This window comes from Hibiscus syriacus, unplaced genomic scaffold (assembly GCF_006381635.1).
Source record: "Hibiscus syriacus cultivar Baekdansim isolate YM2019G1 unplaced genomic scaffold, ASM638163v2 tig00112988_pilon, whole genome shotgun sequence".
NCBI classification, from domain to species: domain Eukaryota; kingdom Viridiplantae; phylum Streptophyta; class Magnoliopsida; order Malvales; family Malvaceae; genus Hibiscus; species Hibiscus syriacus.
In genome coordinates this window covers 270898-286729 of record NW_024063432.1, presented here as the reverse complement: position 1 = coordinate 286729, position 15832 = coordinate 270898, and the positions used below count along the sequence as shown (strand labels likewise).

The 15832-nt window shown below is 36.0% G+C and overlaps 1 protein-coding gene, 1 non-coding gene and 1 pseudogene across 2 annotated transcripts; all 3 read right to left on the bottom strand.

The window, feature by feature from the left end:
- Window positions 1-541: 541 nt before the first annotated feature.
- On the bottom strand, window positions 542-2914 carry LOC120185016 (rRNA 2'-O-methyltransferase fibrillarin 1-like). Its single transcript, XM_039189353.1, has 7 exons — window positions 2833-2914; window positions 2415-2716; window positions 2097-2192; window positions 1925-2002; window positions 1658-1834; window positions 1011-1079; window positions 542-876 (listed from the first exon to the last, which is right to left on the bottom strand). Exons 1-7 carry the CDS (start codon window positions 2846-2848, stop codon window positions 694-696), a joined length of 921 nt encoding a protein of 306 aa, XP_039045284.1. The 5' UTR covers window positions 2849-2914; the 3' UTR covers window positions 542-693.
- On the bottom strand, window positions 1458-1530 carry LOC120185148. The gene has a single exon (XR_005522095.1). It is a non-coding gene; the product is annotated as a small nucleolar RNA snoR60 (small nucleolar RNA).
- A 523-nt stretch (window positions 2915-3437) lies between the features above and the next one.
- The window catches only part of LOC120185071, a 40366-nt pseudogene continuing 27971 nt past the window's right edge, over window positions 3438-15832 (bottom strand).

Sequence of the window (15832 nt, the reverse complement as noted above, 5' to 3'; positions counted from 1 at the left end):
ATATTCTATTTACAAACATAATTGTTCAAACTTGTTTCTCTTAACCATTAACAATGCAAACATATTCTACCTACAAACGTAATTGTTTCAATGAAAACCATTAACAATGCATACATATTCTACCTACAAACATAATTGTTCAAACTCGTTTCTCTTAACCATTAACAATGCATACATATTCTACCTACAAACATAACTGTTCAAACTCGTTTCTCTTAACCATTAACAATGCAAACATATTCTACCTAAAAACGTAACTGTTTCAATGAAAACCATTAACAATGCATACATATTCTACCTACAAATATAACTGTTCAAACTCGTTTCTCTTAACCATTAACAATGCATGCATATTCTACCTACAAACACAATTGTTTCAATGAAAACCATTAACAATGCATACATTTCTACCTACAAACATAAATGTTCAAACTCGTTTCTCTTAACCATTAACAATGCATATATATTCTACCTGCAAATATAATTGTTCAAACTCCTTTAACATTTAGAGAGAATAAAAGGGATTAGTTCCGAAAGAAATGTGGCCTAACGTTAAACATCATTAACATTTGAGTTTCAATGAAAACCTAAATTGAACAAAACAAAACAGCAGAAGAGAAAAGCTACAATAAATTAGATAAGACAATTTCTCAAAATGAAAACAAAGGCTTCCAAAGCCAGCATAGACAAAAATTAAGCAGCAGCAGCAGATTTCTGTTTCTTAGGCATGCGATAGCCACCAACAACACAAGCATGGTCTCGCTCAAAAGGTTCAAGAGTGACTTGTTCAAATGGCTTGAACTGCTCCTGTTGCAGTTTCTTGACTTCGCTCTGGAATACCGCCTCGGCCGGAACCGTCGAGTCAATGCAGTTTGCCTGAACAAATTTTCAAAATTCAATCTTAAAATCCGCTCCATGTACTTGTTCGTATAAAGTCTAACAAGGTCACTCCCCAAAAAATCTAACAAATTTCACACATTTGAAAGTTTGGTCACAAAGATTTTACTAACCTTGATTGAAATAACAAAATGACCACCAGCTTTCAGGAAATACGACGCATTCAAAGCCAGAATCCTTGCCTGCAAGCAAAGTAACAGAAACTAAGAAACTAAGTAGAAGCAAGGAAGATTCATATGGCAGTTTCATCCGTAAAAGATAAATGAGAGAAAAGTTTAGGCCGGACAACCGTCATTGGACTAAGGAAAAGAAGACTACATTTGCATGGTGGTAGAGCTAAAACAAAAGCAATCCGGAGAAATATAATGAAATACACACGGTGGAAGAGATATGGACCGGTATAAGTGTGTTTCAAACACAAACTGGTATAAAAGCAAAGTATCTATAAGTTCAACTCCATCGATAATGAGTATACAAGAAGAAACCCGAAAAACACATTTCTTAGGACAAAGAAAACATTTTTGTAAAAAATCTGCAAACTAAGGTTGATGAGTTAATATTGCATCAGAAACTCGAGTTTGCATCACCCATGAAGTCTTGAAGGGGAATCCGAGTATAGTTCATCATTTGCATAAACAGGGTTGTGATATAAACAGGGAGCACATATATAAAAAGATTTAGATTAATCGATAGCAAGTAAACCCAATCCCCATTATTGTTTTCCACAATTTTCTAAATCACAAATACTCGAAAAACAAACCTGATCAGGCTGGGCAACATCAGAAAATATCACATCAACCATGCCAACTAGCATCCTGTATTTAGCTGGATGCCTGGCATCTTCGATAATAGGTATAACATTCGTTCGCTTCTTTGCCATGTTGACCAAGTCTCGACCGCTTCTATGAGAAAATTCCACAGCATAAACCACTCCGTTCTGGAAAATATAAATGAACAAACAATAAGCAACTGGGCCATATACAAACATACAAAGACATTCAGAATTCAGATTCAATGGTACACTTACAGGACCAACAACATCAGATACATGAGAAACGGTAGTACCGGAAGCAGCTCCAAGGTAGAGAACCTTAGCACCGGGTTTCTTGATCAAACAAATAATTAAAATAAACTCGGGTCAGATACACATATCATGTACATTATTCGAACAAACACTAATAGAGAAATGTAAAGCTTACAATCCATATGTTATCAACACCACCAAGAATTGCAGCTGCTAACTTGGATCGGAAAGGATTCCAAACCCTGTACTCGATTTTTGTCCCGTCTTCATTCTGTTAAGAGAAAATTCATGGAAGACCCTCAATCCTTCATTGCAGAAGCAACACAACAACCACATACACAATTTAAAATCTTAATGGTTTTTATGAAATAAATCATGACAAACATCTGCAACATCCACAACTACGACACCACCACACCACAAGCGGAATTTAGTACTATGATTAAAACACTTAAATAACATAGTGGATGATTAGAAAGATTAAAAAAAAGACCTGAACAGCAATCCTCTTTTCATTGTAGACAGCTTCACCAGGGACCATATTCTTAGTAACAAGAGCATCTTCTTTTCCCTTGGCAACAAAAACTCCCTCATGTCTATGGGGCTCAACCACAACCTTGCTGCCGCCTTTCATCCCTCCTCTTCCTCCACCGCGTCCTCTTCCTCCACCGCGGCCACCTCCACGGGACTTCATGCCGCTGCCACCCCTATCGCCGCCTCTACCGCCGCCGCCTCCTCTTCTTCCCCCTCTACCTCCATCGCCTCTGCCCCTAAACCCACCACCACCACCACGGCCTGCACATAATCAAACCACAAGGAAACATTAACGTACACTAAAATCATTTTTTTAAAAAATAAACCATGGGTTTAAGTAGTTTTAAGTTTTAACAAAAGAAGAAGGCATTTGATACCTCTTGGTGGTCTCATCCCTGGTAGAGTTTGATAGTAAATATACTGAAGAGAAAGGAAGTAGGAGGCGAAGCAAATGGAATGACAAGGTAAGGGAGTAGAGGCTACGGTTTATGCTTTATATAGAAGGAAGGATAGGGTTTTGTATAGGAGCAAAAAAAAGAGGATTTAAAGGACAAAAGGCCGCTGCATTTAGAGCAAACGGTAAAAGGAATGGGCTTGTTAAACCCTTTGTACATCACTCAGCACTGTAAACCATTTAAAAAAATGGGTCAGAGACTCATAGCCCAAAGTTACAGACCCAACATTCACCACAATTTCACACCCTAGGTGAGTATTTGTTAATATTGACCGAATTGAGTGAGAGAATTATGAGTTAATTGAGTTGACGAGTTTTATTATATTATTCAAATTTTATTTGAAATATTTTTTATTCGGATCGAGTGTATAAAATTTCAGTGGGCGAAAACAAATTATCAATAAAAAATATAAAAAATACTTAAATTATACGAGAATTTGAAATTTCCAAGAATAAATCGCCCTGTTGACCCCCTCAGTCCATCCCTAAACCCAATACAAGCAACATTCTATTAGACCAAACATAGAGTTATAAATTTCTATACACATGCTCTACATTTTTGAAGACATGTTTACCTAGAACAACAACAAGACCTGCATCACAACCAGGAAAAATAAAGGATAATCATCTTCTTTCCTTTGGTTCAAGTGGAAACAACATGCAGTGAACAATAATTAGGAATGAAAGGAGGCTTGAGCATAAAGAGATGATGATTTCACTAGATTGTTTTTAATATGTGAAATTATATATACAAAAATTGAGGGATTCAGTACCCCTGATAAGGCTATTATGACAAAAGAGATTAGTCGCAATGGCTCCCAGGTGAAGAAAGTTTTCAGTTATAGCCACTTCATCTTCCTGTCCAAGGAACATACATACACCATCAAAATATAACAGCAGCATGTTATGGTTTACAATGACTTTCTGTACATGATCAATCTGTTTCATTGTTGACATTCTTCATGGACTAATTCATTCATATGTAATAAAAGGAACATACATCATCAAAATATAGCAAAGCATGTTATGGTTTCCATGATTATCTGTAAATGAACAATCAGTTTCATAGTTGACATTCTTGTGCATGCATGGACTAATTTCTTCACATGTGAGAAAAAAAACATACACCATCAAAGTATAGTAGCGTGTTATGGTTTGCCATGACTATCTGTACATGAACAATCAGTTTCATAGTTGACATTCTTGTGCATGCATGGAATAATTTATTCAGGAATGAGAAAAAGAACATGCACCATCAAGATATAGCAGCATATTTTGGTTTGCCATGACTGTTTGTACATGACCATTCGGTTTCATAATTGGCATACTTTTTTATGCATGGACTAATTCATTCACGAGTGAGAAAAGAACATACACCATCAAGATATAGGAGTATGTTATGGTTTTCCATGACTCTGTACATGACCATTCGGTTTCATAATTGACATACTTTTGCATGCATGGACTAATTTATTCATGTGTGAGAAAATGAACATACACCATCAAAATATAGCAGCATGTTATGGTTTGCATTGATTGTCTCTACATGGTCAATCAATTTCATAGTTAATATTCTTGTGCATGCATGGACTAATTTATTCATGTGTAAGAAAAAAAACATACACCATCAAAATATAGCGGCATGTTATGGTTTGCATTGACTGTCTCTACATGATCAATCAATTTCATAGTTGACATTCTTGTGCATGCATGGACTAATTCATTCATGTGTGAGAAAGGGAATATACACCATCAAAATGTAGCAGAGCATGTTATGGTTTCCATGACTATCTGTACATGATCAATCAGTTTCGTAATTGGTATTCTTGTGCATGCATGGACTAATTTCATTCATGTGTGAGAACATAAGTCCTAGGTGGCTGATGAAATAACACTATTCAACATACTGAATTCAATCACCAAATTCTATTCGAAAACCACAATGTATCCCAATTTTGTCTGCAAGTGATTAAGAAAGCTTAAAGATGTAAAAATGAACAAATGTTCCATAAAACAAAGCCAAAATATTTTGGAAGAGAATATAAAGATTTCAAAATATGTTAAAAGTAATGTTACTGATATCATAAGCATCCTCGAACATGGAAACAACCTTTAAAAGTCTAGCAAGTTCGTTAGCATGCAAGACATTGGCAAGCTTTGACTAACCATATGTAGACCAGCTGTTGTACCTGTGTACATTGTGAAGTTCATAAATAAATAAGTAATTAGGATAAAAAAATGAAAGCTTCCACTATATTATTTAAGAACTGAATGCGTAAACGGGATTACCCTGGTCGATTATTGATTTTGTTGACTTGATTCCTTTCTCGATACGAGAATTTATGACGGTGAGATGATACATTTATAATTCTTCCTTCTGTCTTGCTTTCATGTGTTGTCTTCTTCATGGTTTCCAGCAATAAACTTGTTAGGAGGAATTGTCCTAATTACGTGTAAATGTGTCTGCTTGTGATATGGCACGTAAATCTGTGCAAGTATACACAATCGATATAAGTTATATAGTATTGAGTGAGTATCGTCTCCATAGGGATTTGGGGGAATTCTTTAAAGCAAGCTATAACTAGGAAAATGTGTCACTAACTAATCCTAGGTGTCTAAGTCTATTAATATAAACAAGGGAAAATATGTTGTGATAGATGGTATGACAAGATGGAAAAATATGTTATGGCAAGAAATTTTTGTGAAGTGAAGTGAATAGGAATTTTTTGTCGTTGCAAGAAATTTATGCAAGAGTAAATGATAAAAAATTGCTAAGGCAAGAAATATATGAGTTCTGAATATAAACTGAAAGCCTCACACAATCAAGCTTCTAAATGAGCGCTTGGGTTGGATTTGCTACGGTGAGAGATTATTCTATGTCTAGGATAATCTAAGTACGCTATGTTTATGTTGCCCGACAGGATTTACTAGAAGTGTTCCTAGGCTATCTACCTGATAAAACTATTATCACGACAATACCTCTTAGCGTAAACTATGACCCTAGCCTATCAATTAAGTATCTCACCTTATCTCTAAGGCAGATTAGAACCTCACCATCCTGAATTAATTCCCTTGTTCACGTAAATCTAATATTAGGTATCTACTCTTAGAAAAATAATACCCCTTTTAAACGCTTAAAACTCTCTCCTTATCTCTAAGGCAGATTAGAACCTCACCATCCTGAATTAATTCCCTTGTTCACGTAAATCTAATATTAGGTATCTACTCTTAGAAAAATAACTATCTCACAATAGCTCTTACAAAGACTAAGAATTTTATGTCATGACAACAGACAATCTCTCAAAAACTCTTACAATGCTGTAATATAAAGTTAAAACAGTGAACAAAACTACATAAAACATAAACATACTTAATCATCCATTAAACACAAAATAAAAACATCATCCCAACAAATCCAACACCAAATAGATCAGTTCATGGTGTGGCTAAAATATCCCAAATCGTCATTAAGTACAAACCCATTAAAATATAAGAAATGGAGAACAAGGAGAAGAAAAACTCCCAACAAAGGGTTGATGATGTGACTTTCAGACCACCACCATAGACCGCTCTAGTGGCTAGCCTCTCTCGAGCGCCTAGCCGCTACTCCCGGCAAAGCTCGGTTATGGAGGACACCAATAAATAAAGAGATGAGAATGGTGGAGAAGAAGGTGTTGAGCCGCCTTTCAAAAGCTTTAGGGTAGGTGAAAGTGTCTTTGGAATCATGGGCATTATTTCCTATTTATAGTAGGAATTTCTAGGTTTTTATGCCCTTTAAATTCCCACAAATGCCCTTAAATTAATTCCCAAAACGTGATATCATGCCAGACGTAGTTACTTTGTCTTGTACTGCGTCCAGACTTGTAAGAAAAACTTTTCGCGACAAAAAATTCCTCACGGTCACCATCATCAATTCCTTTGTCCCTCACTCTAAAATTGTCATGGTAAATAATTGTAACATCCTCCATACCGGGTTAGTGATCAAATTGTGAAATTATAAAATTCAGTGACCAAAGTAGATAAATTGAATAGTTGAAAGATTTAATGGGAATGTTTTGTGTAGGATCAATTAACAAAGAAGGAGGAACTAAAGGGGTAAAGGAGCCTTTTAATAGGGGAAATAATTAAATATTAGATGAGGATATTTAAATCCACGTGGAAGGCAAATGACGAGAACAAAAGTTTCTAGATTTCTCTTCTTCTTCACTTCTTCTTCTCCATCGAGAGACCAAGCTAAAGGTGAGTTTTCTTGTTGATTAAATTCTTGATGAATTTAAGGTTTCTTATTGATCCTTAGTTGATAACTAAGCTTAAGGAAAGCTTAGATTATCTTAAAACCATAAGATGAGGAGAATAAGAAGAATCAAATAAAGGAAGTAGAAAAGTGAAATCTTGGATTAGAGTTCCTAATAAGAATTAGAAGTGGAATTTGACTTGTCATAAAGCTAACTAAGAAGTATGAGGTGTTAGAATTCAAATTAGAACATGTTGGAATTTGGGTTAGATTCTTAAATTCTACATGGAGAATTGGATTTTTAAGTTTCAAAAGTATGGAATGGATAATAATTAGTTTAAGTAAGAGTATGCAAGTTAAGGATATATAAAGAGGGGAAATATAAAGTGTTAAGTAGACTACGAAGAGATTTTCGTGCTAAAATGACAATTCTGGGCAATGTGCATCGATGCACATGAATATGCAAGAAAAAATTATATGAGTTATGTGATAAAGGTATGGAAATAATATGTCTACGTGATACAAATAAGATAAATTGTGAAAGCCCATGTTATGTAAATGAGAACTATAGGTATAGTTGGCATGCCAAGGGTAGAGGGTCTATGTGGTCTATCGGGACATATATGTATTCTTTGGAACATGTGTGAGGTCTGGTGAGACACATACTTGATCCTTGGCATATGTATATGATTCTTAAGGAATGATATGTGGTCCTTCGGGACATATATGTATTCTTTGGAACATGTGTGAGGTCTGGTGAGATACATACTTGATCCTTGGCATATGTATATGATTATTAAGGAATGATATGTGGTCCTTATGGACATTATTATATGGCACTACGGTGCAATTCTACGCGGCACTCCGGTGCAATTATATGAGCTGTGGTGACAGTATAGTGCACAACCTCACAATACTCACATACCTTAGGTTCTCTGTATGGTACCATGGGCTAATGAACTTACTAAGGCAAACTTATGAATGTGAATTTGATAAGTATATGTGTAAGAAACATGGTTCTGGTTATTGCATTGTTTACATACATCTTATCATTGCAACCCATCTTATTTTGGAAATTACTTTATATTTATCGATATTATTATTATATTGCCTCACTAAGTCGATGACTTAGCGTGTGAGTGTTTCACACGTAGGATCCGATAAAGTAGACGATCGAGGTTAAGCAGCTGGACAACATTACTCCTGCAACTATCAGATCAGAAGCAACTTAATCAATAGGTCATTTTGTTATGAAAATGGATGTTGGCATGTAACTAAAGAGTTAAGTTGTGTATGCTCTGAATATTTTGGTAAACTTATATTACCATATGTATATTATTGTATTTTTCGTAATATAAGTTCAAATATTTTTCTATTATTTGTAATGAGTTGTTTTTAAAAGTCAATGTAATATCTCTGACTCGTATCCAGGTTGGATATGGGTTGGGGGTGTTACATTTAATGTTATGAGAGCTATGGTTTAGCCGATTCTAGGCATAAACCAGAGTCTATAGAGTCTTTAAATTGAATACATGCCAACAAATAGTGAGAACTTCTGATCTGGTATAGTATGAGTATACTATTTTGCTAATAGAACAATGTGTTTATTCTTATTAGATTTCTGTACATAATAGCTCTCGAAGTGAAGCGGGAGAAGATAGGCCTGCTGAAAGTAGTAATTCACCTGCCCTGGCCAGGCAAGATAAAGAACAAGCATTTCAAGGAGTGCTTGTGCAAGATCAAGATATGTTCTTCAGAACGTTAGACGCTATTCTAACGCGTCTTCAACCTCCTGCTCCACCAACTCAAAGGATGAATGTAACAAAAGAGTTGAGAGGTTTAGGAGCTCCCGAATTTAAGGGAGAAACCGAAGAAGGTCCGGTTGCGGCAGATCTTTGGTTAAATGATTTAAAGATCATGTTGGATGGTCTCCACTGTTCTGAAGTGGAGAAGTTAGATGGGGCTGTCTCGTTGTTGAGGGGTCAGGCAAGAATATGGTGGACGAACGTCACCATGAGGATGCCCAGTGAGCAATTGACTTGGTCTTTATTCTTAGATGAATTTAAAAACAAGTACATTAGAGATCAATTTATTCGATAGATGAAGCAAGAGTTTTTAAATTTGAAACAGATAAACCGCTCTGTATATGAGTATGAATGTGAGTTCAACAAGTTGAGTAGGTTTGCATCTGAGCTTGTGCCTACTGAAAAAGAGGCTTGTGAATGGTTTGTGGAGGGTTTGCTCCCTAGATTGAAAGAGATGCTGATAGTATTGAATTTGTCCTCGTTCCAAGAGGTGGTCAATCGTGCCAAGGCTCTTGAAAGAGCTCAGAATGAGAGATTTAGGGATTTTAGAGTTCAGAAATCAAAGAGAACGGGTGCTTCTTCTAGCTCAGCACCATCAAAAAGGGGAAGAGACTCAGGATTTCGATCACAAGCTAGATCGGAATCATTTGCATCGTCTGCTAGGGGAGCAAGTCAGGCAAGACCTAGACAGACGCAGTCAGTGGGATCTGGTGTTGGGAGATCTACTCCGAGTCAAGCGAGACAGTGTCAGCACTGTGGGAAAAACCATTCTGGGGCTTGTCGGATGGCTGCTGGGACTTGTTTTCGATGCGGAGATGCCGGACATTTTATCCGGGATTGTCCATTGATGGTTGGTGAGCCTGCACCATCTGAAAGAGTTGGTTCTTCCTCACAAAGAGGACGAGAAAGAGGTAGAGGAAGGAACCTGTCTGAATTCTCTGCTCAACCTGAAGTTCGGTCAACCGCACGGGTGTACCATCTAAAGACAAGTGAAGACCGTGATGACCCTGATATTATAGCATGTACTTTTCAGCTGTACGATAAATTAGTATTGGTACTGATTGATCCGGGTTCTAATTATTCTTATATTACAAGTAAGTTAGTAAAGGAATTGGGCCATATGAAGTTGTTAAGAGAATAGGACCCGTGGCATATCAGTTATCCTTGCCACCGAAAATGGAGAAGATCCATAACGTCTTCCATATGTCCATGTTATGAAGATATAGGTCTGATCCCTCTCACATCATTGCACCAGAACAAGTAGAAGTCCAATCGGATCTGACATATAAAGAAGAACCAGTGAGAATATTGGCTTTTGAAGTCAAACAGTTAAGAAGTAAGATAGTTCCGTTGGCCAAGGTTCTTTGGAGAAATCACAAAGTAGAAGAAGCTACGTGGGAACGTGAAGAAGATATGCGTCTTCAATATCCCCATCTGTTCGTACAATGAAAATTCAATGACGAATTTTTTTTAAGGGATGGGGATTTGTAATATCCTCCATACCGGGTTAGTGATCAAATTGTGAAATTATAAAATTCAGTGACCAAAGTAGATAAGTTGAATAGTTGAAAGATTTAATGGGAATGTTTTGTGTAGGATCAATTAACAAAGAAGGAGGAACTAAAGGGGTAAAGGAGTCTTTTAATAGGGGAAATAATTAAATATTAGATGAGGATATTTAAATCCACGTGGAAGGCAAATGAAGAGAACAAAAGTTTCCAGATTTCTCTTCTTCTTCTCCATCGAGAGACCAAGCTAAATGTGAGTTTTCTTGTTGATTAAATTCTTGATGAATTTAAGGTTTCTTATTGATCCTTAGTTGATAACTAAGCTTAAGGAAAGCTTAGATTATCTTAAAACCATAAGATGAGGAGAATATAAAGAATCAAAAAAAGAAAGTAGAAAAGTGAAATCTTGGATTAGAGTTCCTAATAAGAATTAGAAGTGGAATTTGACTTGTCATAAAGCTAACTAAGAAGTATGAGGTGTTAGAATTCAAATTAGAACATGTTGGAATTTGGGTTAGATTCTTAAATTCTACATGGAGAATTGGATTTTTAAGTTTCAAAAGTATGGAATGGATAATAATTAGTTTAAGTAAGAGTATGCAAGTTAAGGATATATAAAGAGGGGAAATATAAAGTGTTAAGTAGACTAAGAAGAGATTTTCGTGCTAAAATGACAATTCTGGGTAATGTGCATCGATGCACATTCATTGTGCACCGATGCATTGATGATAAATCCCAGAAATTGTTTAAGGTGCATCGATGCACATGCAGTGCATCGATGCATTAATTTAAAAAGAAAACATCGAATAGGATTTATGCATCGATGCAAAAGGAGTGCATCGATGCATCCCCATTAAATACAAACATCGAATAGGATTTATGCATCGATGCATGGTGTAGTGCATCAATGCATACCTCCATTAAAAGATGAAAATGGCTTTTCTTTTAGCCTAAGAAATGATAGTTTAGAATATATTAATTAGTATACTGATAAGTATCAATGAATTATTATGTAGATATCGAGCCTAAATGAGTTCCTGAACCATCAACAAGTAGAATCAATCGAGGAAAAGACAAAGAAATCTAGGTGAGTGCATATGCATAGCATGAATATGTATTTTATTCAGTTCTAGAATTGTGATAAGTCTAGATTCAATATTTTGATACATGATAGTATTTCATATTATGATATATGACATGAATCCATACCATATGCATTATGGGACATGAATATGCAAGAAAAAATTATATGAGTTATGTGATGAAGGTATGAAAATAATATGTCTACGTGATACAAATAAGATAAATTGTGAAAGCCCATGTTATGTAAATGAGAACTATAGGTATAGTTGGCATGCCAAGGGCAGAGGGTCTATGTTGTCATTCGGGACATATATGTATTATTTGGAACATGTGTGAGGTCTGGTGAGACACATACTTGATCCTTGGCATATGTATATGATTCTTAAGGAATGATATGTGGTCCTTTGGGACATATATGTATTCTTTGGAACATGTGTGAGGTCTGGTGAGACACATACTTGATCATTGGCATATGTATATGATTCTTAAGGAATGATATATGGTCCTTATGGACATTATTATATGGCACTACGGTGCAATTCTACGCGGCACTTCGATGCAATTCTATGTGGCACTTAGGTGCAATTATATGAGCTGTGGTGACAGCATAGTGCACAACCTCACAATACTCACATACCTTAGGTTCTCTGTATGGTACCATGGGCTAATGAACTTACTAAGGTGAACTTATGAATGTGAATTTGATAAGTATATGTGTGAGAAACATGGTTCTGATTATTGCATTGTTTACATACATCTTATCATTGCAACCCATCTTATTTTGGCAATTACTTTATATTTATCGATATTATTATTATATTACCTCACTAAGTCGATGACTTAGCGTGTGAGTGTTTCACACGTTGGATCCGATAAAGTAGACGACCGAGGTTAAGCAGCTGGACAACATTACTCCTGCAACTATCAGATCAGAAGCAACTTAATCAGTAGGTCATTTTGTTATGAAAATGGATGTTTGCATGTAGCTAAAGAGTTAAGTTGTGTATTCTCTGAATATTTTGGTAAACTTATATTACCATATTTATATTATTGTATTTTTCATAATATAAGTTCAAATATTTTGCTATTATTTGTAATGAGTTGTGTTTTAAAAGTCAATGTAATATCTCTGACTCGTATCCGGGTTGGATACGGGTTGGGGGTGTTACAATAATTCTCTCATCGGTCATTTCTCATCACCTACACAATCACAACCAACACACAACCCTTCTCATCAGCATCATCAGATTTATAAAGAAAAACTAATTGCGACAACTTTTCACAACCGTCAATGAAATGCCCTAAATGCAACTATATGCATCTAAAATGCTTATGACAATAAATTTTAGACAATCAATAACTTAATTCAAAAAACCCAAAATATAGTCTTTTTACGGAGTTATCACACCCCCAAACTTAAGCTATTGTTTGTCCTCAAGCAATGGATAATGAGGAACAGAAAAATAAAATGCTACAGCGAAGTATAAATCAGGACATTCAAGTGGTCTAAAATTTCATCCTCAGAAAAAAAGTTTAGCTTCAACATACTAGACTAATTGAGAAGTCAAGTACCTTTCCCTAGGCCAAGATCATTTGTAAGTGTGAATGTGTTATTGTATCTAGTCTATGCTTGACAAAATTAGAAAGTCCCTAAGTAAGTTCTTTTGTTTTGCCAAGGCATAAAATTATTCATTAATCACAAAATTTACTCCTATTTATTCAATATTTAAACTTTTTAATTTTTCAATTTTTTTACACTGCACAAGGGGAGTCAGCCTATCACAACTACCATCTCACACTCTAGAAGAATGGGAGCATACCTTCAATCTCTGAGCTAGTCAGACAGAGTCATCCCATGACTACTTTCATTCACTCATATGTTAAGGCTGCCATTTATTCAAGGGGGTTTCCAGGTATTACCATCACACAGAGGAGTGCCCCTCTACAGCTATGTCAAGGCATTTATTAGTAATTCAAAACAATTCACAATGTTAAGGAGTTTAACTTAGCCTTTTAATGCATGATATAGCAGTGAAGTTCATTACCATAATTTTATGCCACGACGTGCAAAAGTTCTTTTATAAAAATTTTCTAAGTTCCTCAAGCATAGAAAACATACAATTGTGTTCAAATAGTCACAAAGAATTAAGTCCTAGGGTTAGTTATATCCTCCTCAATAGTCATGTACAGTAATTTCTAGCCATGGTAAAACAAAATTTATCATCGTCGACTATTATAAACTTATTCCAAGTAACTAACATGATCTTAACTCATGTCATAACAAAAACAAATTCCACTAAACATTATAAATGCAAATGACTAAGTATGAACACAATACCTCCTCCAAATTTGAGGGACGCATTGTCCTCAATGAATGAAAACTAAGTCAAATGAAACTAAACGAAATGAAATGCAAATACAAAGGAGGTGGAGGTACCTCACTGTGGTGGGTCGGCTTTGCTTGGTAGCAGGCTCGGGGGCAGTGTTCTCAGCAACTGGGTCAACAACATCTTCAGGCCGGATCTCTTCCTCTTTGTTGGACAACTCTAGTTCAAACACCGGAGTGTGCTCTGAAGATATTGGGATGTGGTGCTCATCATTCTGGGTTGCCACCTGTCCAAAAGAAAGCTAAAAGACAAAATAAAGTAAGGGTAATAAATGTAAAAAAAAAAAACTCATGCAAATTAAATTTATTTATTTATGCATAGAATGCAAAAATAATTTACCGCGGTAAAAAATTTCAAGGCATAGGGGGCAAACTCTTAGGCATCATGAAGCAGCAGTGTCGATTTGTCACGCACGATGGGTGCTCCATTGTAGGCCTTCAGCCTTTAGCCATTAACTTTAAAAATAATCCCATCTTCTAAGTTCTTGATTTCTACTGTGCCATGGACATGCACTTGATGCACTAAGAAAGGAACTGACCATCTTGACTTCAGCTTGCCTGGAAACAGCTTCAGTCTAGAGTTGTAGAGCAGTACTTGTTGGCCCGGAAAAATTGCCATGGAAAACTTTTTCTGTCATGCCACATCTTTGTTTTTTCCTTGTAGAGATGGGCATTCTCATAAGCCTAAGATCTAAACTCATACATCTCGTTTAGTTCTAGCAACCTCTTTTTTCAGCAAAATGTGCATCCATGTTGAGTTTCTTAACGTCCCAAAAAGTCGTGTTCCAGTTCCTAGGGTAATTGACATGCTTTGCCATAAATCAACTTGAATGGGGACATCCTTAGTAGCGTCTTGAAAGCTGTGCGGTAAGCCCACAGTACCTCATCGACCTTTAGTGACCAATCTTTTATCCTTGGGTTTATAACTTTTTCAAGTATTTGCTTGATCTCACGGTTGGAGACCTCAGCTTGTCTATTGGTTTGGGGGTGGTATGTCATGGCAATCTTATGGCGCACCTTGTATTTTTGTAGTGCGTTGGCAATTAATTTGTTATCAAAATGGGTTCTTTCATCACTAATGATCGCCCTTAGTGCTCTAAAACGTTAAAAGATGTTTTCGAGCAAATATTTTAGCATGGTATTGGAGTCATTCTTCAGAGTTTCTACGGCCTCAACCCATTTAAACACGTAGTCAACAACCAAAAGTATGTACATATCACTAAATGATGATGAGAATGGTCTCATAAAGTCTATCCCCCATACATCAAAGAGTTCTACTTCAAAAATATTTTACCATGGCATCTCATTTCTTTTCGATATGTTCCCAATGCGTTAACAGCGATCACATGCCATGCAGAAGTCATGCACATCCTTGAACAAGGTGGGCCAATAAAGTCAAATTATAGGACCTTTGCAGCAGTCATAGTCCCACCAAAGTTCCCTCCACATTGGTATGTATGGCAATGAAATAGGATCTCCTTGTGTTCTTCTTCGGGGACACACCTCCGGATTATTTGGTCGGCACATTGCTTGAATAGGATATGCTCGTCCCAACAATAGTGATGCACGTCATGCTTAAACTTTTTTTCTACCCTGTCAAGATAAATCTGGAGGCATAATACTAACAAGAAAATTAACTATATCAGTATACCAATGCGCTGTCATGGTAATTAATATTTTATCGTATGGGAATTCCTCCTTAATTTCAATCATGTCATGACAATTTTTTTTGTTCTTTAACCTAGACAAGTGATTTGCTACTTAGTTCTCGGTACCCTTTCTATCTTTAACATATAGATTGAATTCTTACAACAAGAGTATCCATCTAATAAGCCTAGGTTTTGCATCATTTTTATTCATTAAGTATTTAATGGTCGAATGTTCGATATGCACAGTGACCTTTAGTG

Bases quoted from the DNA above. Each gene is read 5' to 3' on its own strand.
- LOC120185016 (XM_039189353.1), bottom strand. The intron at 2,193-2,414 runs GTCTTTTTTTTA...TTCTCTTAACAG, and splicing joins AAAAGAGGATTGCTGTTCAG to AATGAAGACGGGACAAAAAT. The intron at 1,080-1,657 runs GTTTGTTTTTCG...CTTTGCTTGCAG, and splicing joins ATGTTGCCCAGCCTGATCAG to GCAAGGATTCTGGCTTTGAA.